The 25,117-nt window shown below is 33.5% G+C and overlaps 2 protein-coding genes across 2 annotated transcripts in view; one reads left to right on the forward strand and one right to left on the reverse strand.

Moving 5' to 3' along the window:
• Window positions 1-166: 166 nt before the first annotated feature.
• On the reverse strand, window positions 167-21,400 carry LOC144844553 (A disintegrin and metalloproteinase with thrombospondin motifs 3-like). The gene is made up of 26 exons (XM_078701508.1): window positions 21,066-21,400; window positions 14,448-14,493; window positions 13,768-14,150; window positions 13,321-13,468; window positions 11,333-11,523; window positions 10,143-10,226; window positions 9,653-9,800; window positions 9,282-9,387; window positions 8,796-8,939; window positions 8,216-8,366; window positions 7,800-7,910; window positions 7,508-7,641; window positions 7,280-7,343; window positions 6,828-6,945; window positions 6,231-6,364; window positions 5,928-6,048; window positions 5,385-5,465; window positions 4,862-5,025; window positions 4,167-4,341; window positions 3,525-3,660; window positions 3,201-3,414; window positions 2,587-2,722; window positions 1,936-1,948; window positions 1,584-1,797; window positions 1,253-1,391; window positions 167-1,009 (listed from the first exon to the last, which is right to left on the reverse strand). Exons 1-26 carry the CDS (start codon window positions 21,135-21,137, stop codon window positions 882-884), a joined length of 3,555 nt encoding a protein of 1,184 aa, XP_078557634.1. The 5' UTR covers window positions 21,138-21,400; the 3' UTR covers window positions 167-881.
• A 937-nt stretch (window positions 21,401-22,337) lies between these two features.
• The window catches only part of LOC144844555 (A disintegrin and metalloproteinase with thrombospondin motifs 3-like), a 29,081-nt gene continuing 26,301 nt past the window's right edge, over window positions 22,338-25,117 (forward strand). The window contains exon 1 of the mRNA XM_078701511.1: window positions 22,338-22,534. Coding sequence (XP_078557637.1) covers window positions 22,469-22,534 — 66 coding nt within the window. The 5' untranslated portion in view covers window positions 22,338-22,468. The remainder of the gene's footprint in view (window positions 22,535-25,117) is intronic.

Here is a 25,117-nt window from a genome sequence, read left to right on the forward strand (position 1 = left end):
CAACACAAGGACGTAATGCAACGTAAGGTAGTTGACCAATCACAAACTATGAATTATGTCCCTTGTCATTGGTCACGTTTGCGTTGCGTTTACGTCCTTGCGTTACGTCCTAGTGGGAACCAAGCTTTAATACCGGATTACTTGCATATAGACTGCAACTGACATGTATAATCTACTATTATTTAATAAAAACTTTGAAAATTATAAAGATAGTTGTATTTGATTAGATGATCATTATCCTTTTTAATTAAAAACGACGAAGTCTGTGAGAATGGGAAAAGCTGCCGCAGCCCTAACTGAGAATCGAACCCTTTTGATAAGCAGATATCCTACCATTATTATACTAACTACTATTATACTGGGGATTTCATGATATGGAAATCAGATTGAATATCACCATTGTACACTGTTATCAATAAATTTAAATAAAGAACCCTATCCCTTGGTCAAATAAGAATTTAAAACAGTAATTGTAAATGTTTTGTATTAATTACTAGACTGTACATAATACGAAATATCAAGGTATTACATTTGGTTAGATCAAAAGATGTATAAAATGTAAGCAAATATGAAAAATACAACTCAGAAGGGGAATTAGAAACCAGATAGATCATGTAGAATAAGGGTAAAGTATGTCATTGGTCACACGCACCCACAAATGTTTTTGTATTAATGCCATGTAATCCTGAGTGTACAAACGTTCAGATATAAAACGTTACGCTAGCAAAGTAACGATTACTACTGCTTTTTTAAGCTCACTCTTGTTCTGTGAAAAAGTAGCTTTATGGATGTTCTTTCTTCTATATGGATTCGCACTGAATTGAACGTTACGCCAGCGTAACCTCTTATTTCTGAACATAGCCCTAATCTTCAGACGTAGTTTATTCGTGTCCATAAATAACTCGTAATTCTTCACAACTTCGACAGCAGAATCCCATAAAGCCCCGTAGTGAACAATAACTCTCGTACATGTTGATAGTGCATATAGGATTGTTCACGACTTGGCAGTCTACAAAATAAATGGTTCAAAGTTGTTAAAATATTGTGTATGTCCCCCACTTACAGCGCAAGCGGAGACCAGCAATGCACCACTAGGACGCAACACAGGCGCAGTAGAAGTAAGGTGACCAATCACACGACGCGATAATGATGAGGTCGAGCTTCTTTACGATTACTAAGAACAAACGCTATTGGGATTTAACTCCACTAGGTTATTTCCAAACTTAATAATGATATAAAGGAGTTCTCTTACTAGGTATACATGATTCAAGAACGCAACGTCTGGTTTGAGGCGGTTTTTCTGTTTCACAGCCTTTATCGTCTGAATCATCCAATGGATGAATGCATTTCACAGATCGATGTTGTTCACCAAGCCCACAGGTTCCCATGCACTGAATGAAAGCAGAAGGCAAAGTGTATGGTTACGTGGTTCTCAGTTGGTTAAGTAGGGACACTGTAAAACACAGCCATACAATAATATTGGCATAGGTTGAAGGCTCTCTCCCCTCGACATATTGTATACATTATTACAGATTTAGTTATTCACTTGAAATAACGATTTTTACAATAATATTATTGATTACCTTTCCCCATGGTTCCGCATACCAATATGGCAGACATGGCATTCGGTTGCAAGCCCGAGTTGTGCCAGGTTTGGTCTTCTTACACTGGTCAGCAGGAACCGTCACTCTAGTACCGTCATCTTGTACCAAGGTGCACTGAGAGGTCCGGCTGCGGCGACCATTTAGTCCACATGGTGAGGAGCACTCCCTCCAATCGGAGACAACCCAATCATACCTAACAATTAGAATGAACAGGCTTAACTTTCGTTATTCTGTATTTCTTCTCTCCACAAATTACTATTTGTTCTCTCTTATGGCCTGTCAATATTTTGGTAAACTTTGGACAAGTACAATATGTTAAAATCATACTTACGGATCAACTATATCTATACTCAGTGAGACAAAATAACGCATACATTAATCTTGTGATGAGTATGCCTAGCAAATAACAGGTCTTGAGTTGGGGTTGTATCGTTCTTCGATGAAGTAGCAGTAGCAGTATGCATTACTCTGCCTTCTGAGTATAGAACTGGTTTCTGTAACTTGATTTTTATAACCATGTGTGGAGAAGAATCTACGACTAAACTCAAATTATTCATAAAAAAGAAGAACTGTTATCACAATAATTGCGATTATTAACGAATAAACACATGTAAAGTATTTAAGATATTAACGCATGTCGCGCCAAATGGAAATAAATAAAGTTGAGAAATTATCACCGCTTAGGTTATTGTGCCACAACCGTTCCGATTACTATATAAGACGGCTGAGCTACAACAACCAAAACTTTGAGACATCTTAGCTTGTTTTTGTTACTATAAATAGCATAATTACGTAATGCAATTCCATATTTTCATTATTCTCAACAATCCCCGAAACTGTAAGGTAACTTTTATTTCAATTAATGATTTTAAATTTGTTTCATCAAGTAGTACTTTTTAACATACTGCACTAACTATACTTTGAGATCGTGGAAACCATGAAACTTTTTCCAAAACGTATTACTATTTTAAACATTACTCACTGTTGCAGTCTTCTAGTTCACATCTCTGGAAATCTGAGGGTGCTTCATCATAGCAGGCGAATTCGTTTACTCCTCCTTTAGGAATGTCGCATTCGACTGAGCGATATCTTGTTCCATTACCACAAGTTGACGAACACTTAAAAATAACAATAACAATAATACTGGTTTATATAAGGCTTTATACACAACAAAAATCGTGACGCAGGGAACCATTTGCATCTCTCCGTTCTTCAACACTTTGAAACTTCAATTTAATTTTATACCGTAAAGTTAATTGTAAATAGTTAGTTTTATATTAGAACAAAGTGACTCATCAAAAGAATACAAACAATATTTAGGCCTATGTCTTAGTAGCCTAAATACATTTTTTTTACACGAATTTAAAACAAAACATAGAACTGCAACGTTACGTCGTTCTTTTAACATGTATATAAACTGATCCTTCCATTAGTGTACCAAACAACAATGAACATTGGATACGAAACTTACAACCTATTCACAGCGCCATCACAATAGTAATTCAGTAATACCAGATTTTAAAATCCAGATATTTAAATCTTCAGGGATAGAGAAATAAAAACAAGATTTATAATATTATATAATATTTTGCATACCTGACTCCAGTCTCCAACCTTCCAAGTCGTTGGACAAAGCATCCGGTTACATGGACGTTTCCGTTCTGGTCGAGTTATACCTTTACACATTTTTGGTTTAACAAATGACTCCTTACCCAAGAACCATTTCGAACATTTCACCTTGCGATTTTGGACACCATCATTGCCACAGGTAGCTGAGCAGCCCTCCCAGCTAAATCGCTCCCATCGAAAACTGAAAAACGTTGATACATATTAGCAGTTATGATCCTATAACATAGTAATGATAGTAATATTATACTACAATTGTTAGGTCTACAAGTGTGTAAAAAAGTTAAATCTTACGTGGGGACAGGGCACTCGTGTGTATTACATTCTGAGCGAAGGTTCTTTGCATCATATTCACTCTGTCCACACTGTGTCTTCTTCACCGTTTTCTTATCGCTGTCACGTATACATTTATATTCAAAATAAGTCCAACCTTAAGAGAAACAGCAAAAATGTAATGCAGTGATGGTGAGGTACGAAGACTGATGATCATGATCATATTAATAACAATAACGATGGTTCTGGTAATTATGATAGCAAGCTTTCGTTTCCCGGTAGACAACACCGTCCCGATAACAAATGTAACGGTGTATTATTTGGCATAAAGCGTGGTTCCCACTAGAACGCAACGCAGCGACGTATCGACGCAAAGTGCTGTATTGCGTAATCACAAGTGGGAACCGACGAAGCAATAGTGCTGCAAACATCGCAGGTTTGATTACACGGGGGCAGACACAATTATTGGAAGGGAATTTTCTTACGTTGCGTCGCTAGTGGGAACCAAGCTTTATTGGGAATGAGCAGCATGTGCTGATTACTCTATTGTACGGATTAAAATGTTTTCATCCTTCTTCTACAGCGAAATGGAGGGAGAAGATACTTTCAATAAGAACAATTTAATGAGTAATAAGAGTAAATAATATTCATAATAGAACATACCTCCTGCGCATGATTTGCTGCACTCTGTCCACCCTATCGGTGTCCATGTGTACTTTTCTTGAGGTTCCGTAATAGGAGCTATAGTTGTTGTCAGCTCAACGAATTGGTTTCCGGCAATGATATATCTATATGTGACATCTGCCTTGGTTTCAGAATTGTTGTAAATTGGATTTGCCTGAAATAATCATACGAAAACATTACTGCAGTGACATCAACTTTTATTATTGCTGGAAAACTTTCTTTATTATAGTTAATTGTTAACCTACATGCCATTTGTCTTCAAATAATAGTCTGGAATTTCGATTTTGTTTTATTGGTAAAAATAGTTCGCCGTGGTTAGGATTCCGGAACCGGAACTCAACTGCCCATTGTATCAGATTCCGACAAAAACTAACACTGAGAACTAAAACCTAAACCTAAAAAAAAAAAACATCCCTCTAGGCAATGGTGGGTAAAGACGAATGGATAAAGACGATGGTGAATAAAAGACAATTTTTTGAATAAAAAAAAAATGGAAAAAATTGATCGAGAATTGAACCTACAAAACCACTAGAACCCAAGCCGCGATTTTTAAATGACCAATCAATTGCGTTGATTCTGAATCTATCTGCCGAAATCCTAACCACTTTTAGACCTCAATCTTTAAGAAAAGTATAATCTTATACAAGGATAAAATACAACATTATAATACTCACTAAAAGTGTAACAGGATAGCTAAGCGGTCCTCTTGTTAATACTCGCTGAGATTTCGGCAAGTTGGTCACAACGAAACGAGAATGAGCTTCAATAATTTGATTCGATCGACCGTCAGTATCTTTAGTGTTAAACATAATCTTACCAGTCTCGGCATTTTGAAAGGCTGTAATGTAAAACGATGAATTAAATTGAGAACGGTTGAATTTAAAACATGGAAGAACATGGAACAATAATATTAATATACTAGTCGACAGGTTATGCTTGCTTACGTTTCCACTGATACGCAACGCAAGCGAGTTTACCAATCACAAGCGAAAGTTTGGATAATCCCTCGCTTCTGATTGGTCAAATCATTTACGTTGCGCTAACGTCATTGCGTTGCGTCTCTATAGTGGAAACCAAACATTAGTAACTCGAAATTGAGAACGGATCGTATACTGTAGTGAAAAAAACGTTTGGATCGCTTAGTTTTGAATAATAAAATGATAATAATAAGTACTTAATAACAATAGGCCTACTTACCTAAATGATAATATGAATTTTTCGGTCGTATTATTTCTATGTGTCTTGAATTCCTTGGAAAAGTATAGATTTTCTGTAAAGCTGACAGATTAATATGAAATTAAATTAATGTTATTACACACAAGGGTATACTGTGTAAAGGTTTGGTAGATAATAGTGTCAAATACAATGCATATCATGTCATAGACAAACAGTGTTATAAATAACAGCCAATAAATATCTACACGTATTTTGGTACCGTTCACATTTATTATACACGGCCTGCCTGTTGCATTCACAACGGCCTGGCAGAAACTCTCCCTTTACGAATGCATTCCATCTTATTTGAACATAGCAACAGGTGAACAAAAAATATGCAAATAAATCATTGTGCGTCACACAAAAGACAATGATTCTATAATGTTATGTTAAAACTGGAAAACCGATGATAAAACATGAATTTAACCCAAATACAAGAAACAATGATATTCTAACGGGGTGGAGAAGTAGGGACGGTAAATGTTGGTTGGCCATAATGGTGTCGGTCTGTCTCATATCACATACTTTGTGTTAAGACTTTCTTGTATCTGTGGTCCGGATAAGCACAAGTGGAATCGTCACCTCCGCACACGCCACACGAATCCTCTCTTTTATATGAGCCTAGAACAAAATCACAGCCCATTTTCTGAAATGTAAAACACACAAACGGTAAAAATTAACGCTATAATACACCATAAGTAAAGGGCCTACTATTTAAATACATTACAAATATTCATTCGCTAAAATCCATTATGTAGGCCTAAACAATCATTTTATTTTTAATAAATTACGAGTGAAATACAGTAGAAATAATCATAATGTACTCACCCTACACCTTCCCGACATGCACAAGTTATTTTGGCTGTCATAAGAGCACGGGGTACCATCGACCACAAGAAAATCAAACTTCTTATGTACTCCACTGAGGCGGTTTATGCATGAAAGTGCGCATCTTTCGTCTCCTGAGTAGAAACAATTCATTGTTAGTTCAAATTTATTTACTGAAGTGATGAAATCTTTTTCATCCATATCATCTTTTTGAAATCGTCAAGACGTATTAATCGCACCCCTTACACGAATGTGACTGTTATTGCTCTCATCAACGATTGTGGCAATTTCTACTAAGGAGATGTTTTAACCGTTTTAAATATTATACAGTACTACACACTGTTTCTGGACCCCATTGAAAATAAATCGGCCACTTTTGATTGTAATAGGTTATCCATGATATTCTTTTAAAAATGTATTTTTGGATGGCTGTCAATGAAGTCAGTCGAAATAACAATGTGGTTTGTGGTGGTGTTGAGGAAAATGGAGATACATATGACGCAATTTTTTTATTTAAAAAGGACATGATTGATAGAAAACATTTATTCTTATAGACCTGTCATTTCCTTAGTGTCAATATTAACATGTGGTTATTACCTGCCGTTCCGCCTTCATATGGCTTCCATATACCTACTGATCCTTCATACGTGTTCTCATACTCTCCCATCTGCTCACAATATAATTCCCGGATGTCCTCTCTCGTGTACTCACATTCCTGAACATGAAAAACAAAAATGATTGTTTTATCTAATAATTAAAGCTTGGTTGTCATATTTCCACAACGTATCGGCACAACGTAGCGCAACGCAAGTTAGTTGACCAATCACAAGCGACAGTTCGGATAATCTATCGCGTCGTGATTGGTCAAATTAGTTGCAGTGCGTGTACGTCATTGCGTTGCAAGTGGGAACTAAACTTAAGATCATCACAATGACAGCACCAGACATGAATGAGTTCCGAATTAATACGCTGTCAATCTTGACTAAACTAATGGTTTCAAGATGAAAACTGAATGGCTGAGGAAACTTTCAAGACAATATGAATCTTACCTCTTCGTTACACACTTCATATTCCATATAATCACCAGCGCAATCGTCCCCTCCGTAAAGTGGTCTACAAATAAAATAATGTGTTCGATAAGAAATAACACATTGGAACTTAACAATATAATCTATTGTATATTGTATATTGAATCTTTTATAGGTTAATGCATTTAAATATTGTATATTGAATCTGTTATAGTTTAATGCATATAAAAACACTGAAATATTACGTACGCCGGAGAATTACACTCCCTTATTCGTATACTGACTCCTCCTCCACAGCCGTATGAACAACTGCTCCATTCGCTCCAGGCACTCCAGGCACCGTGTTGTTTATTGGTACGTGCACATCTTCCTTGTTGACACCACTGAAATATTATGCAGAAATAACTTTTCAAAAGTTGCTTTATAGCCTAGTTATGAAGTGTAATATCGGTATGAACCGCTTCCTTTCTCATCTTTGAGACATCTCACCCACTTATCCCACAACCTCTGACCTTTCTTCTTGCCTGTAATTTATGCTTACCCCTTGATCTCCACAGGGAGTGCCGTCGAGGGCTGGTGATACTGCATAATCATGAGCACATACTGATCCGTTTTGTGGATGATGACACAGAAGTGTTTGACATGGGTCATACTAAATGTGAGAAATATTTACAGTTTATTCATTATACAATATTTATAATACAGAGTAATAAAGCATAAATTATTATATTATTTAAGATTGCAAAAAAAAACATAAAAACAAAGCAAGGAATCAGAAACAGAAAAACGACGACACGACACGTGTAAAGCATTATATTGTAATAAAGCATAAATTATTATATTATTTAAGATTGCAATAAAAACAGCAGAAACAGAAAAAAGACGGCATTTGTAAAACATTCATGAAACAGAGATATAGAAACGTGGTATAATGTTTGCTTAAGACAGTTTACAAACCCCGTAATATGAAACTGCCCATGGGCACACCTGATGACCATCGCCCATAACGAATCGGCATTGGTCACTGAGGGTGTAGAGTTTTCCTGGGTGACTTGATGGTTCTGGAAAACCAGCATCAAAAGGCGAATCAACCAGACACGTAAATACACTGCAGGTTAAAAGTAACGTTTACATATTTACTGGTAGGCATACATATTAGTTGGGACATTCCTATAAAGGGGACACTCTATCGTAAAATGAACGACGGAAACATTATGTTTCCTTATTTTCTTTTTTGGTTAGCCGTTCTCGATTGGAAACTTCAGGCCGTCACTGACTTAAGTTGACAACATATGCATTGCCTTTGCATGAGAGAGACCAGTAACTTGTACTACGGCGAATCCCTATTAACGGAGACATCCCTATATCAAATTGGACACTTCTCGTAAGTATCGCATGATTGGTGTACTATTCAATATTCCGAACAAATAGGAAATACATTTCTTAAATTGATAGTGAAAGTATGAATATCCCAGCAGTTGTATTTATAATGATATTTGCCCGAGGTGAGGGAAAAGTTATTCAAGATATTACTTACTGCATCCACGCTTTCAGCGAGTCTCTACTACATTTAGACCAGAAGTACTGGTTGTAGTTAGATAGAACCAGTGGTGCCATTATACTGCCGATAGTTGACTCGTAAGAACAGTTGTTGCTCGTCGTGTCATGCATCATACCCATACTGAAAAGATAGATAACACTATAAATAGTAGGCAAAAATCTCAAGGAAAGAAAGGCTATAATATTATACAAACTGAAATTTTCTAGAAAAGAAAATATTCAAAATAATGTGATACACGTCAAACCTAGTGACTATTGTATACTGGTAGCCTTAAAATTAGAAAGTCTGGCAACTGTATTCACGGACGAAAATTCCCAGGCCTTTAAACAGCATTTATCAGTTTGTTAAAATGTCTGTTTAGTAGACCTATGTACGACTTGTTGAATTGTAGTAGGCCCTAGTTATAGAATATGTGGAACTTAGGGATTTGCATTGGAGAAGTGCAATCGTGTCTTTACTTACAGATGGCCAAGTTCGTGAGCAACGATAAAGCCTGACGGTAAACCTTGGTCTTTTACGATTGCACAGTTCTGTGTCCATTTGCACATGCCCGTAACCATTGCTATACCTGCAAATGAAAATTATGTGATATTTTCTTTAAAACACGGAAACATACATCGTGGAAATTCTCGAGGTACCGTATTCTAAACTATCAAGTGGCGGATCCAACTCTGATCAGAGGACTACCAGAGGTCTCGAGTCAACTTTACATAACTTATTAATTCTGAATGTTGATGTTTTTATAGTATACATTAATTTACATGCTTAAACAGAATTACAAATAAACACTAAGTATCCTAAAGGAAGAGAATCAATTCAATAACTATTATTACCTGCCTGTTTAGACTTTCTTCTGCTGAGGAAAACCATTGCATCAAAATGATCTGGATGGCTATCATCTACGTTCTGTAATGTCGATGACCATGCGCACACCACGTGACGACTATACGCCATATTGCCTTCCACTATCATATGCTTTGACTGAAATAATTTAGAAGAAAAAGTCTAAATCATTAAAAGAATAAATAATACCATTATTTATATTGATATAGATTTTCGATTGTTTTATGTTTAAACCCAGCCATTGTTCTTCTTTAAATCAAGAGTATACATTGATCGAATTTTCCAATTTCGTTTATTATTTATGTCTATACTTTTTATTTATTTTTTATTGCGCCAATGTTTATTTTTGATTTATATCGACAAAATTACAAAGCCAATTCCTATAATCACTAAGAATAAGACTTGAAATGGTTCTGACAATTATAAAACAATGTCACTTTAGTTCTATTTGCCTTTTGTTGTTAATTCATGACATTTTACCGATCTTTCATCCAAGGCCATTATTTTGACGACCGCAATTTTTAGTTTTGCCTCGATAGTCGGATGAGAGTACGCCTTGTTTGCCTAGAAGAAAAAAACAACAAAATATATTACCAATACTATATACAGCATATTTAAGTCATACCATGAATGTCTAGACACTCTTTTCCATTTTGTTTTTGGAAATGTTGCTGAATACCATTTTTAATGGCCTCTCCAGTTCCTGTGAAGAAACTGATTATTAAGAGCCCTCGATAAAACATGCAAATACAAACAGTCATATAAAATATAAAATGTTCAGAACAAAGTTGAGTATATACAATCTGTACATTAAAAGTTATAATCGTTAAAGTTGTTGATGGGGATAAAAAATAAACTTATCTGTAATAAAATTGAAGTTTAAAAGAGTTGATATCAACAGAAAGTCTTATATGAATAGGATTTGTTGATGAATTTGATATAAATCACAACTTTTATATACTGTAAAAGAAACCTATACCTTATTTCTAAATGTAATCATTCTTGGCACATAAAACTAATACCGGAACAAATGGTGTTTATCAGAATTCAGCAGCAATTAAACTAAGGTATCGCTTTAACGTAATGAAATGAGTCAGAATAGTTGTGGTTAGTTCATACATTTATCAGACAGATTTGCACATTTTAAGGTAAAACTAGAGAGTGTATGGAAACCTGTTAGAGAGGTGTATAAAAGGACCATCTTTGCAACAGTCACTCTTCTGCGGATCCAAACTAATTTCTATTTCCTAGAAGGATTGACCACTCAAAATAAAGTTTCCTACTTTGCGATACGTATACCTTTGTCGTAATTATTGAATTTACACATTTTAAGGTATAACTAGAGAGTGTATGAAAAACTGTTAAAGAGTGTTTTTAAAAAATACCATGTTAGAAACAGTCACTCTTCTGCGGATCCAAACTAATTTCTAATTTCCTGCAAGGATTGACCACTCAAAATAAAACTGCCTACTTTGCGATACGTATACTTTTGTCGTAATTATTGAATTAGTACTCCCAATGCTTATAATACAGGTTAAATGGTTGAGGTAATAGGACATCTAATAATCTAACCACTGACTGATAGAATTAACATAGTTTTTTTTAAAGATTCATCATAATATTCTCTTTTCAGTAAGAAGCATCAACAGTTAATAGTTCCATATACTTACAATGTTCACCATGGTCAATACATAATCTTCAACTTTGGCCTCACCATGCATCTTAATCACGGTATAGTCTGCTGCTATCATTAGTTCAATCGTGTAATCTTGGTCTTTGGATATTGCCCTCCGTTCCCTTAATTTCTTCGCTTTTGTAATTGTGTCGTTGAGCATTAGGAAATCGTCTGACAAATCAATTCCTTTAGAAATGTAACAATTTATAAATGATTTCTCTTGCCTTGCAAATATTTCAAAAGCACAGCCAGGTATTAAGGAAGAAACATTATATTATTTAGTTGATACCAAAAGATTTACTATTTAGATTGTTTTTTGTTATATATTTCCACCTTCTGTTGCTAAGCTTATATTTGTTATGTTGCAGAAACTCCTCGAGACTTGAGAGGACCCTCTGAGTGAAGTATTAAATTTAACAACAATTTTATGAACGTTCAAACTATAACAACATTTTTATTTTATTTCACGCATCCAACAGCGAGGAGAAACTCGCCAATTAAAGGATAGATAAACTATAATTTATCTTATAAAACATTTTAGACTTAGGGGTGGCGTAGAAAGAATCGTGGGTTACTCTGAACCAAGCACGTTAATCATAAGGTACCAATACAGTACTATGCTCAATGACTTAAATATAGTCCTGATGTTTTGGAATAATTCGTAATTCAGTCTATCGGTGGCTTGTAAAACAGTTAATCTGCCCTTTAACTTTGAGGAAACTTGACTTTTATTGATAGCCTACTTTGCTAAATTTAAGCCGGTAGCGCAGGGATGAGTGATACTAAAGTAATATGGTTCATTCCACCAATTGAATTTATAAACACGTAAGTAAAGGATTAAAGAATTATTCAAGAAATAATAACACATATTAAGATTTTGTTTCACATTTTTGGGACTTTAGGACTACTGTCAATGTTTGACTTAATTTTGTTTTAGGCCTAAATATTGCGTGTTTTTTTAATTTTTTTTACGCTATTTAGGCCTATGGTTCTGGAGTATCTCTGAAATGTCTTCGTGTTTCACTTAAATGGCTGGAAGGAAGAAATTATTCTCTATGACCACATAACATAAAACAACTACTGTGTACGGTAATTAAATAATTAAATTTCGTGATGATTTCAGAATAACAAATTGAATTTCTATATTTCATATTTCAACTGTCAAATATCAAGGTTCTCTTTTGCAGGATGTCATTAATTGTCTCATTTGTTCGCCTGCACAATACAGCACGTAGCAGAGTGCCACGTTGTAAATTTACTTCTCCAGGCCTCAATAAACGAATTCGTTCAAGTTTCAACTCAACTTTGATCACCAAGCATCGCTGCTCATATTAGTAACTTTCAGACTAAATTCTTTTAAAATTATATCTTTAAATAGACAAAACTCAAAATATACAAGTTGAAAAGGAGCAAGTAATATTATAAACCTAAACCTAACTGTCATGAAACACAAAAAAATACTGTATAAAAAATAAATAGAAAGTATATAAACCTATTTAAAAATTTTAAAAAGTGTTCACTAAATTAGTTTTTGACTACAATAATTATTAATTACGCGATAGCACAGTTAAATAATATTTTTACAATGTGTTGAATAGAGCATACTTTGTAATGACATTATTCACTATTTAAATAATCTACATTATTATGCGTCGAGTAGGTCAAAATACACGAACTGCTGTAATTTAAAACTGTCAATTTTGAAAGTAAAACAAATTTAAATCTGACACTTTAACTACAAATAGTTCACTATTTCCGTAGTTAAAAGCTCTGTTTTCATTCATTGACAAAATTGTTGAGTTTCTGTAATATGTCAGATTAATATTCTTCTATCGTTATGGTAACATAGTTATGAATGGCAAGAATATGTGATTTAAGACAATTATCCAAGTCTCAATTTTCGTTATTAATATTTTTGTAAAAAAAAATTATAAATATTACCGCAAGCCTATATCAGATAAAAAAGAATTATATTAGGCCTACCTGATTTTTTTCCTTTTGTGTAATCATTAGACTTTACTGCAGACTTTTTGTAGACAACATGTAGTTGGCCAGCTGATGCGACTGGATCGTAGTCTAAGGTAATCGGTTCAATGAGGTAGTCTTCTCGATTGTGAAGAATCCACCCGTGCTAAAATGCAAAAATGAATAAAAATATCTTCCTTAAAAGAGCCCATGCAATATCATTATTCACCGTCGTCATCATCATAGTTTGTGCACATGAATCTAGCAAAATATGAATCTGGTAGAAGGAGATTTGTTATTTCTAGGGACTATATTTGATTAGTGGCAATATATTAGGCCTAGATATGAAGGTGTTATGAGTAATTGTGTATTTGTATTTTAAGGATAACGAAGAAAGTAAAACTAAATATATAGAAGAAATGAAAGTGATTATTCTTTTTTTTCCTATTATTGTTTTCAACTTACCAAGCCATGGCACGTACTAATCGCAACCTTCGAGTCAGGATCTCCATCCACCTGACCGAAGTAGTGACACCTCCGGTAAACTGGACTTGTCCTGGTAGTGACGTTGTTGTGAACAAACTCGACCTTTAACCCTGGCTTAATTAACCACCTATTCGTTGTGACGTTCAGCTTTACGTTAATTCCGTCACCCTTTAAGTTGAAATAAAAGTACTTTGGGTTGATAGAATTGACATCACGACGCTTCCGATGGTTTGTAACTTCCTGAAATTCATGTAGACCACCCTCGTATTCCGTGTTTAGTGAATGTTGGAAAAACTCCCCATTTGGAGTGGATCTGTATGGTCTAAGCAGAGTATACGACGACAGCTGGGAATTCAATTTCTCTGAGGATGTGAAAAACGTGTAAATGTATCTACTAATTATAAGGTTAAGAGTAAATTAAAAACCTGTATAAAGCTGCTGATACTTATTACTGTCATGTTTCACCGGTGCATGATGAATGAGAAGAGACGCAGCGTTTTATGTACGTGTTCTAAATGGTACGACGCCATGTTTGTACGCTTGGGTTAAGTTGCTTCTGTACTGTACGTTGATTCAATATTTAAAGTTGAATAAAAAAAAAATAATAAACCATACTATTTATTAAATATTATATAATATTAAAGATATTAAATTCTTACGTTTTACATCTTGTATATGTTTTCCTTCAAATCCAATTCCTCTTACCTACAAAAACATAGAAATGATATAGAATAATTGCGAGAAATAAAAAAAAAAATGATTAAATGATCACCGAACTTACGTTGATATAGTTTAATAAAAAAATTAAGTAGGCTAGTGATGATCGAAATGTTTTTAAATATCAAATGCCAACCCGTCTTTCATCCCATTTTGGAGAAATAAACGTGTATTTTTACATCAGACTTAACGAGTATTGATTTGTGGGTTAATGTGCGGAATTCATGACAAGAAACGGTTCATTTATTCTATTCACCTACAAATGAAAAGATGAAACATAAAGGCTTCTTTCTTCTTCAACATCATGAATATTTCAAATGTAAAGAAGCTCCTAAATCTGACAAACCTTCCAGATGAAATCCAGACATTTATTGATTGACAGTTTATGAAAAGACATCTTTGAATCATGTCTTGATCAAAAGAGTTCCTCAACAAATGGCTCACCACATTTATAACATTTTAAAGTTTAACTTGAATGAGGTTTTGTATTTCCAGACACCCATGAGATTGTTTTTAAGTCAAATATAATGTATTTCTCTAGAGGTAAATATTTCGTTTTGTCTCTGGAGTTTTAACGAGGCAAGCTGAAAACTTAAGTAAGGCCTAGGACAATGATGTAGGTTGATACATTGTCGAGTCAAAACATAGTGTTCGTGAAAATCACATTATTCCTCCAATTATATTAGAATAAGCTACGTGTTTCATAATCTACACCTATGTATAAGTAGCCAAGAAAGAGTAATGTGTTTATTTAATGTGTTCACGATTTTCGTATATATTTAATTGGCAAGTTGGCAGTCAAATTATCATTATTATTTTTAATTATAGTCTAAGAATATGTTTGTAATTTTCATTTCGTTCAAAATTATGAATGAAGTTTCTAAAAATAAAAACACTCAAAACAAAACAAAACAAAGCAACAAAAAAAAAACACGAAATAAAACAAACAAATTAATTCAATATGCCATACTATAGATGCAATTGTATTCCTTTATGAATAGGTAGAAATCTTCCACCATTTTAAGCAACTATCTTGATTCTATTCATTCATTTTTTTTATTAAAATATTCTCGGAACGTGTCAATTTTGTAATTTTTCCCCAAGGATGTGACTTTTAACATTGCCGTCAATGAGTATATGTACACGTCTAGCCAACTATGTAATAGCATGAATGTAATCATAATAAATCAATGCTAGTATGACACGACATTCTGGCAGCTTCCTTGTAAATTAACAGCAACATAATGCAACTCAATACCGTATTACACTCAGGTACAATTAAATAAAAAGTAATAGTGCAGCTATTGTATATTAAGAGATTTCTATAAATGAAAAGATATACATGCTATTGATAGAAAATAAATAATAAAAATGTTAAGTTATATATTTATGTGCCTTGACATGACTTCTTCTGACTTATATGAGTCTCTCTTCACTTTTAGTTTGTGTACATGGGGATGGGTGTGGATAGAGGTGCTTGTCCTCTGTTCATTCCTTTCTTTTCATGTTTTGTGCAGTGATCAAGTTTAATCAATAAAAATAAAATAAATAAATACTACTGCATATTATCACATGTATGGATTATACATTACAATTATTGAATATTGAAATGAATATACGAGAGAAGTTTTTCCTCCATATGAGGTTTTTCCTAATTCCCCTTCCGTTATTCAATAATGTAAGTATACTGAACATACGCATCTGTATAATTGTTGGCATTTATTGAGTTCACTAAACACCTACATAAATGCTGTGTCTCCAAGAAGAAAATATCATTTTCCGCTTGTGTACAGTCTCTGGTGTTGTATAGGCCTAAATTATTAATATTATTTGATGTCTCTGTTGAATAAATAATTTGCTGTGGAAAACAGTGAAAATAAAGAAATTGCTCCAAATCAATATTTAGTTCAACTGAGAAATAATTTATCCGTATACTAGTAAATTTTGAGCGGTAAAAATAAAAATGAACTGAATTCACTTTAAAATAAAAAAAAAGTTGTTTTTGTTTGACAACAGGTGGATGCTCTAGACGACCACATCATTATGGCACCTGTGTGGTATGACACATGGGTAACAAGTTGGCGAACCGATGATGTGCAGGCGAGTCTTGTTTTAAACATCGCAATAAGCATCGAATTCTTTTACTCCATAATTGAGACGAATTAAATTATTGTAGTGTGATTGGCATTACGTTACATTACGCTTATTATAAACATAACATCAATTTTAGCTGTTGTATTTAATGTTAAAATGTTGATCTAATGTTCAAAATGAAGAAAACTGAAGTGTGGGCGGTTTCCTCAAGGGTCGGTTTGTTATGTAATTGAATTGAACATGTAGGTCAATTATTTTTTATATATAATATGAAATGAATACTGTAAATAAGTGCAAGTATGACTCGGCATACCTACATGTAAACAAAAATTAGAAAAGTTGCCAATTTCCGATTCAGAATAAAAAAAAGTTAAGCTCTGTAGAAATTTAAGTGAAATATGAAAGAAACCCACCTTATAAAGTTCTAATATTTCGTTATTAATATGATCAAAATACACTAAAATTATAACTCGTGAGCATATAACGATGAATGGTCAATACTGATAATGATTGTGTCGAAGAAACTTAACGATACCAGAGAGTATGTTCAGTTGATTGCACTCAAGATTATTGCTGTATTTACTAATTAAAGGATATAGCTCAGCTGGTTTTACAATTTACTTTATATATTGCTTAGTATTATAAAATAATAACCATTTCGACAACATTGTATTGAAAACTCAACCTATTTTTAGACAGCTGCTGCGGTTTACACTTTACAATAAACAATATAGAAATGTTAAAACGAAGCTACCTTTCCAATATGTTCGTTTATATTTCTCAATTTGATATTCACTTTCTTGGTAGGCATTGGTTTAGTTTTGACTTAAAATGGTGTTTGTAAACCGAGTAGAGTCAATAAAAGTCGATTTTACCGAATATTAAAATAGTTTTTACCTTTTTTATGATTGATGTTTGATATTCTCAAGTGCTTAAATCAATTTTCAAATTTCTTATCCGTTTCCGTCAATAATTGCTAACGTACTCATGGGAAATGGTTAGTACTGCATTACAATTTATATGAATAGAGAGCAAAATTAAATGAATGATATTAAAACGTCACAATATTTCGAATAAAAATGTTGTACAAGCACTCAAACAAATTAATAATCATTAAATCATGTGTATGTGTGAAATATGTATAAGTACAGACTGTTTTAACATGTTAATGGGACATATTCATACAATTTGATAAGGTCACTGTCCGGCGTAACAGTTGATAGTTAGAATGTTTTTTTTCAGCGCTAATTATAATACTTGGATAAAGCATATAGCTTATTGACCTTGGGATGCGTTTCGTATGGCCTTTTATGTTTCTTGGAATTTATCTTAAAAACATATCTAAAAAGTTTAGTATAATAACATCAATAAATGTCAAGGCAGCTTAGTTAGCTTCTTGTGGACCTAGATTTGTAAAACTTTCTGAGAAAAAAAAAACATCTTAAACTTTGTTTTTTAAGTCAATCGTTTTTCATCAATTCAATTTAAATCAAAGTAACCTAAGTCAAATGCAATTTTAGCATGTTTTGTGTTTTTCCTAATCTTCGACGATGAAGTCAATTTCTGCTTTAAGAATAGATAAATAAAGGTTCAACATTTATATTTCCACAGCAGGGAGCAGAGGGATGAATAGTGTTACACCTTTCAGTTAATACAATGAAATCAATGGTAATAATCCTGTGTTGTATGACAACTAAAAGCTGTTGGATGTTCCACTGGTTTTATTGGTAGGCTATGTTCTATCAAAAGATCGGTCACACAATAATGTGATAGAAATATATCAAAGCATAGCAATGTAAATCAATTTGATTGTCTCACCATGAAAAATATAGTTTGCAAATTTGATTTTAAGATGATGTCTCGACCTCTGGTTGACCTAATGCACATTATGATATTATTATACTGTGACCTGAAAAAGAATAATGTTCACAGGACACCTACTAGGAACTTCACTGTGGTATGGTACCAATTACTATGGTGTATTATGAGGAATCGTCACTACAAAGCAAACGATGAACAATTCTATTAATCTCTGTCTACACTTATCACACTTTATGTTATGTGCCCAAATATAGTAGTAATATGTCCAAATATGGTAGTGATATGACATCATCATGTCCATATAGTGTATACAGAAGCATTGTTTTGCAATTCTGTTATATCTTTAATAAGAACTATTACAATATTAACACTTACTTCATCACTAAATAAATTTTAAAAATACGTTTGGTAGTTCGACACGTAACGAAACGCATAGTAATTTAGTTTGACATGTCGAATAAATCCAAATAGTTTCATATATAAATGACGTGTATGATATATCGACAATGTCTGAAGTCCGATAACAAGGGTCGTGATGAGGATTAACATTGGGTGGGGCATTGTTACCACTGATTTATCTGGGCCGCAGGGACCGCAGGAAGGTCGAACTTTTCATGTCGTATATATTGAGTTTACCGAGTAGGCCTATGACCGTTTCGATGTTTGGAGCAAAACCCTAACAATTAATGTATCATTCAGTACCGATATTGAGGTTTGACATGGGAGGGGAAGGTAGGCCTACATTTTTTGGTCAAGGTACTTGAGAGTGACTATTTTACACAACAACACAACATATAGTTTGATCAGAGTTTGGAACTTTCAATGCAAAGGAAATATGTCCGACTCTCTCAGACATACACCACGTGATGAGAATTTACACCCAACGGGTAAGGGGTCACGTCCCCCTAAATATAATAGTACATCATGGCCAATCATGACTGAAGAACCTTAAGATTGTTATCATATATCTATGCAGCCGGATGTGGCACTAGGCCTAACTCTCACAAACGTCACTAATTTAATTATTTACGTGTACTTAGCCTAATTGCACACTGCTAATTAGTTAAGTATACTTTAATGACACCCCACTAATTATCCTTGTCCCACCTTCCGTCCAATTGTGTTAATTGGAACCAACAATTTTACATTGTTTACTGTAGAGAAAATTATATCCATTTGTGTTTTGCAACTTGCTTATTTGTTTTGAGGTAATGAATGGTGCCGTACTGTATGTATACCGTCCTGCTTGCGTACGACACTGTTAAATATCCAGTACCTGCCTGCTAAGTGTACGATATCCTCGACACTAACACGAAATAAAACGTGTCGTCAGTCAGCTTTTAAAGAAATTGTAGTAAATATTACATCTTGATCGGATTAGACAAAGTGAAATTTCCCTCTTTCCTGATTCGATAAACCTTACGTAAACGGAAATGATAATGTTCACTTTATTTAAAAGTACTCGAGCACAATTGAAGGACGTAGAATGCCTCTTTAAGATGGCCCATACAAATTATAAACGTATAGTAATATGACACAGTATAGTGGATATACATACATAATTTAACTAACTTAACTGGATTATCAAGATCAAGTGCAAATCTAATATTCCATAACAATGGTGGGATTGTTATTTTAACAGCGTGCTCTGGGATTCACACCAATTATTGGAATAACTGTAACATAATAAAATCCGTGTCTTCTCTTACGAATGACAGCCTGCAACAGGTTCACCAACATTGTTAATACGCGTTCTTAATTAAAGTTATGTAAAACATTAAAGATGTATTGTCCCCCAAAACCATAAAAAATGAAGATTAATTAAATCATACTTTGAATATGTTATTTTGTAGTTTAAATAAAGTTAATTACTTCCATAGGAAAAAAACTGAAAAAAAAAATAATGTTTTCACTTATAAAATGACAAAATAAATGGTTAAATTCAACCAAAAATCCATTGGCTGGCAGCCAATTTGACCATTTTTTGCTTAAAATTACATTTTTTTCAGGTAAATACATTTTTTTTTTATCCAATTTTGGCTATTATGTTACATTAAAATGGAATATTCAACAAGAATTATTTTTTCAGGGGGACAATACATCTTTAAATTATTATAAAATCACTGTTCGTAAATATATCTTGTTCACATTCATAACGCTTTATAAACATAGTAATTCTTTAAGTAAAATGCTTTCTCTAATTTGTCAATACTTTAAATCAAATACTATAGCTAGACCTGATTTACCTATTCTCGGTAAAATAATAAAATGTAGGATTAGTGTGGCCATCAACATGTTAATGGATAATAGTTCGTGATGTGTATAGACACACATTAAAAACAATTCTGTCATAAAATCTTACAACTTCCAAAATTTGAATAAAAAAACATTTATTGTAAGGAATGAAAAAAAAACATGAATGGTAAAGAGGAATACAGGCACGCTTTAAATAGGCTATTTTGATAAAGTTATTCACAAGTAATCATTATGTGATACAAAAAATAAATAAATAAAATACATACAATTAAACAGGGACAAAACGAAGCGTCCTTCAATTAAAATGTTATAACTGAATAATTAAAAATGCTATGATTACACCTTATGCTTAAAAGATTTAGATTTAAGATTTTTAATTCGACACTCACCGTGGTACAAAAACAAATGACTAATAGGCCTAGATAAGTAAACTTCCAAGTAATAAGTCCTTTTTGTGCCATTTCTGAATCCTACAAATTGTTAGATCCTTTCTCGTGCGCACACAGAGTGCATGTGAGAGCGTAAATCAGGCGGTAATTGAGTTTCTGCCTGCTAAGCCGCTACTGTCAAACTGCGCTGCCAGCTTCCTGAGGTCCCCTGCGACAGTGCAAGAGATCCAACACGTTTCCGAAATGATTTGTTTGGTTTTTGCGGTTGGTTGGAGGCGCTATATAATTCTATTCGTTACTATACTTACTTGTTGATTAGTAATGAGGTTGCTAGAACTATATCCAAAGGATGTAGAGTTTATAGATGGGAAGTGGTTGCCGCAGTCACACGTCCTTGTCTTACCACAGGGGCTTTGGAGATAGACGTCCGTCAAACTTAGAGACATGGTTTGTACTGAAAAAAATCGACTAACGTTTAAGGAAAAAACTACTTTACATAAGCTATTTAAAACAAAAACGATGAATACACATTTTTTTAGGTTTAAATGTTAGTTTGTCATAATACAAATTAGAGACATTGTAGGCTTACTGAAAACCATTCGATTAAATTTAAAACATGTTTAAATTTAAAACAATATATTCGTAAGTTGATTAGTGTCTATACATTCTACAAATCCTTATTATCCTTAAGCTCTGTCTACACTATCAAACTAGACAAAAAAGTGTGATGTGCCCAAATATGGTAGTGATATGCTTAAATATGGTAGAGATATGACATCATCATGTCCGTATAATAGGCACATCACATTTTTTTCACATGAAGTTCATGAGTTCATTGTACCAACATCATCGTTTGACCTTGTCATTATTAGCATTTTCATCAAAATCTTCTCCATCAATTTTTCTTCAACAATCTGGGATTGAACATTGCGTAAGTGAAGCCTCAATGTTTAGAGTCACGAACTAACTTCTTAGAATATTTGAAAACCTCACCAAAGTAAAAACGATGTTTAATAATTAAAAATAAATAAATAGTATACAAAACTGACGTAATCACCTTTTCTATTATGATTTCGTTTAATCTAAATAGCGCCCTCACAAAAGTTTTTGAAGACACTCTTGAATTTGTTAAAGGTCGTTAAGTTCTTCCGAGACGTTTCAACATCTTAGCAAAGCCTTCGTTTGGCAAGCTTATAGTGTGATAGGAAATGAAAGTACCATGGGCATTTAGCATGTATGGATTAAAAACACTAACTTCAGACAAGCGCAAACATACTTTTTGTCTCATCGCTAAAGGAATGACTTTTTAGACGTTTATCGAGGTTTGTATTCGAGAGAATTCCTGTTGGCATGATATCAATCCTATGAAGAAAAATTTAAGTGATTGCTAAATTTGAAAAAGAATGATGGCGGTTTCAAAATGGATGCTATACACTTTAGTTGTTTGCGCTTTGTTTTTCCTCGGAACGGTAAGTTTTTATATTTTTTGCCACCTGTATTTCACTTCCGTTACGATAATTCATTAGAGATAGTGGATACACTTAATTAAAGCGATGACACACAGATAAACACTTAAGATAACACTTAAGTTTTTCTTATTAAAACATATAACACAGGCATATATTTCTAACTACCCCGAGTGGAGATTGAATTTATCCGAAGATGAGGAGATCTGTGATTATCAAAAAGCCGTTCAAGAGATTCAATCTCCCAAGTATTATATAGACCACTAGATTAATTAATATTGTCTTAATTACAATATGTATTTTACTTGAGAATGTACCGTCACTATACTTGTGTACCGGTACATTCTCGAAATGTTGCCATGCCTAAAATCGTAAGAGAAATCCTTCTATTCCACCCTGTTGTGGTCAATTAGTAATAATTTGTATGCGACAAACATTACATATTTATGATAATTAGCAACATACATACTCCATCATCACATCCTTTTTACTACCATTTATTTAATAATGAATTATTTCCGATACATATCATCACGGAACTGATTGAGTTCCACGTGGAAAGACGTTTTCGATGTGATATTGCATTGCATCGTATCGCAATGCTATTGTATGATACGAGATCAAGTGATACGATTGCATTTTTTTTTATCCGAAGGTGAATTCAATCTTGCTAGATGTTATTGTTTTCATTTTCCATGGCTTATTTTTTTAAATGCAAAAGCTTACCGGGAAGATCATGCCCCGGGAAAACGAATTACGCTCTTTCCTGGGTCTTCCATTTGATTGACATTGTTAAAGTCTAGGCCTAGATTGAAGAAAGTCTAGGCCTAGATTGAAGAATAACAGGAATATTCAAACGTTGTATGTATTGCTAAAGGTTTGTTTAAACTTCAAAACATTAATCCCAACCAGTTAATCCTACACTAACTTAAATAATTTATCGTTCTCAACAAAATATTTAAAGATTTTTTTCACTTTAAAAAAAAATTATTATTATAATTAGTAATGTATATTAGCATATCTATTAATATTAATATCACAGCCTTCAATACTTCTAATGCTTTAAGTATCTCAATTATAGTTTTCAGACTAAAATAAGTATATCCTTCTACTGTTAAGTATGATTAAAATATGACAACCCTAACATTTTATATTCAATACATTATTCCACACATGGTAACCTTATATTGATACGATTTGGACAAATTCTTTGTTTTTGATAAGTTTTAAGATGTTTTTACAATATTGTATACAGGCAAACTCCACTCCCAAAGACTTGTTATACTAACAACTTGTGTTTATGTAGATGATCTTTAAGTACGTTTCCTGTGATTGACTAATTGTTGTTAATACGTTTGATAATGAATTGCTTCCATGCTATCCAGTTCATCAGTTCAATCACTTTGTTAAAAACAAAATATTAAAGAATACCACGGAAGAGGAAAATTGTAAGACCCCATTGTAAGATAAAAAATAATGAATGTTTAATGAGTGCGATGGTGCAAATAATTTCAAAAGTTGACTCTATAGTTCACTATGTCGGTCGGTCGGTCTGTCGGTCTGTCGGTCTGTCTGTCGGTCCGGTATCACTATGCGTTTTAGCACGCGACGTATGGCCGTTGGCCTTGTTCTTTCTTATTTATTTGTTTTATTTCATACGCATCAAATAACGAGCAACTCGTCAATTACAGATGGATACACTTTTGTTTATAATTTGTCGTGCTTATGAACTAGATATCATTTGAGGCTCAGGTAGTGGAGTTGAAAGAGTCGTGTCGTTACAACCTGGCACTAGGTCAGGATTGAACCCTGGACATTGGGATTGGAAGGCAAGCAAGTCAACCACCAAGCTATACAGCTACATGGTGAAAATAATATTGTCATTTGATAAAATGCTCTATTTTCACGAGGCTATGGCCCACGATCTTCCAATCAAATGACTATGAATCTAGGTGTTATTTATCATATTACCATTAACATGTAACCACCAAAGAAAGCGATAATTGGTTAATGAAATCACGGAAGTCTGATAATATAGTGAGTTAAACAAAATGTGGAAATACTCACAAGATGGTTTGCTTTACATTGTTCTTTTCTCGTATGGTAATTAAGAGACTCAGGCAATACGCATGTTTTGAAATAACTGGTTAGTCGTCAGCAGATACGATACTTCAGGCTGTTTATTGTCGCAAGACATGATACAACACAAGAAAATACCTTTACTACTATATGCCTAAGCGTAAGCATAAGATACAGGCTTATTTTTAAACCAGTTAACTTTCGATTTAACAATGCAACGCAACGTTGAATATGAGCGCAATCCCCAGATTCAGCAAACAGACGTTTCATCTTATCGTCTAGTCTACTAATTTGAAGTGGTCTAAAGCCTTTGTTTCAAAATGTTAAAATCTAATAATACAGGTATATAAACACGGTTGATGTGTTCAAATCTGTTCCACATTAAGTCGAATCACATGTTTCAGAAATAATATTCTTAAAATATGCCCATGGTTTCTTTCTGATGCTGCTATGGTTAATATAACGAAAGTAAATTAGTATGTTAATCATTAGAGACACATTTACCAT

Source organism: Antedon bifida, chromosome 6, assembly GCF_963402885.1.
Source record: "Antedon bifida chromosome 6, ecAntBifi1.1, whole genome shotgun sequence".
Taxonomy (NCBI): domain Eukaryota; kingdom Metazoa; phylum Echinodermata; class Crinoidea; order Comatulida; family Antedonidae; genus Antedon; species Antedon bifida.

Excerpts from the sequence above, each read along its gene's own strand:
- LOC144844553 (XM_078701508.1), bottom strand. The coding sequence starts at position 21,137 with ATGGCACAAAAAGGACTTATTACTTGGAAGTTTACTTATCTAGGCCTA. Across the intron at positions 14,151-14,447 it reads ACATATACAAGATGTAAAAC|AGAAATTGAATTCCCAGCTG; the intron begins GTAAGAATTTAA and ends TCACATCCTCAG. Across the intron at positions 9,388-9,652 it reads AAGAAAGTCTAAACAGGCAG|GTATAGCAATGGTTACGGGC; the intron begins GTAATAATAGTT and ends TTTCATTTGCAG.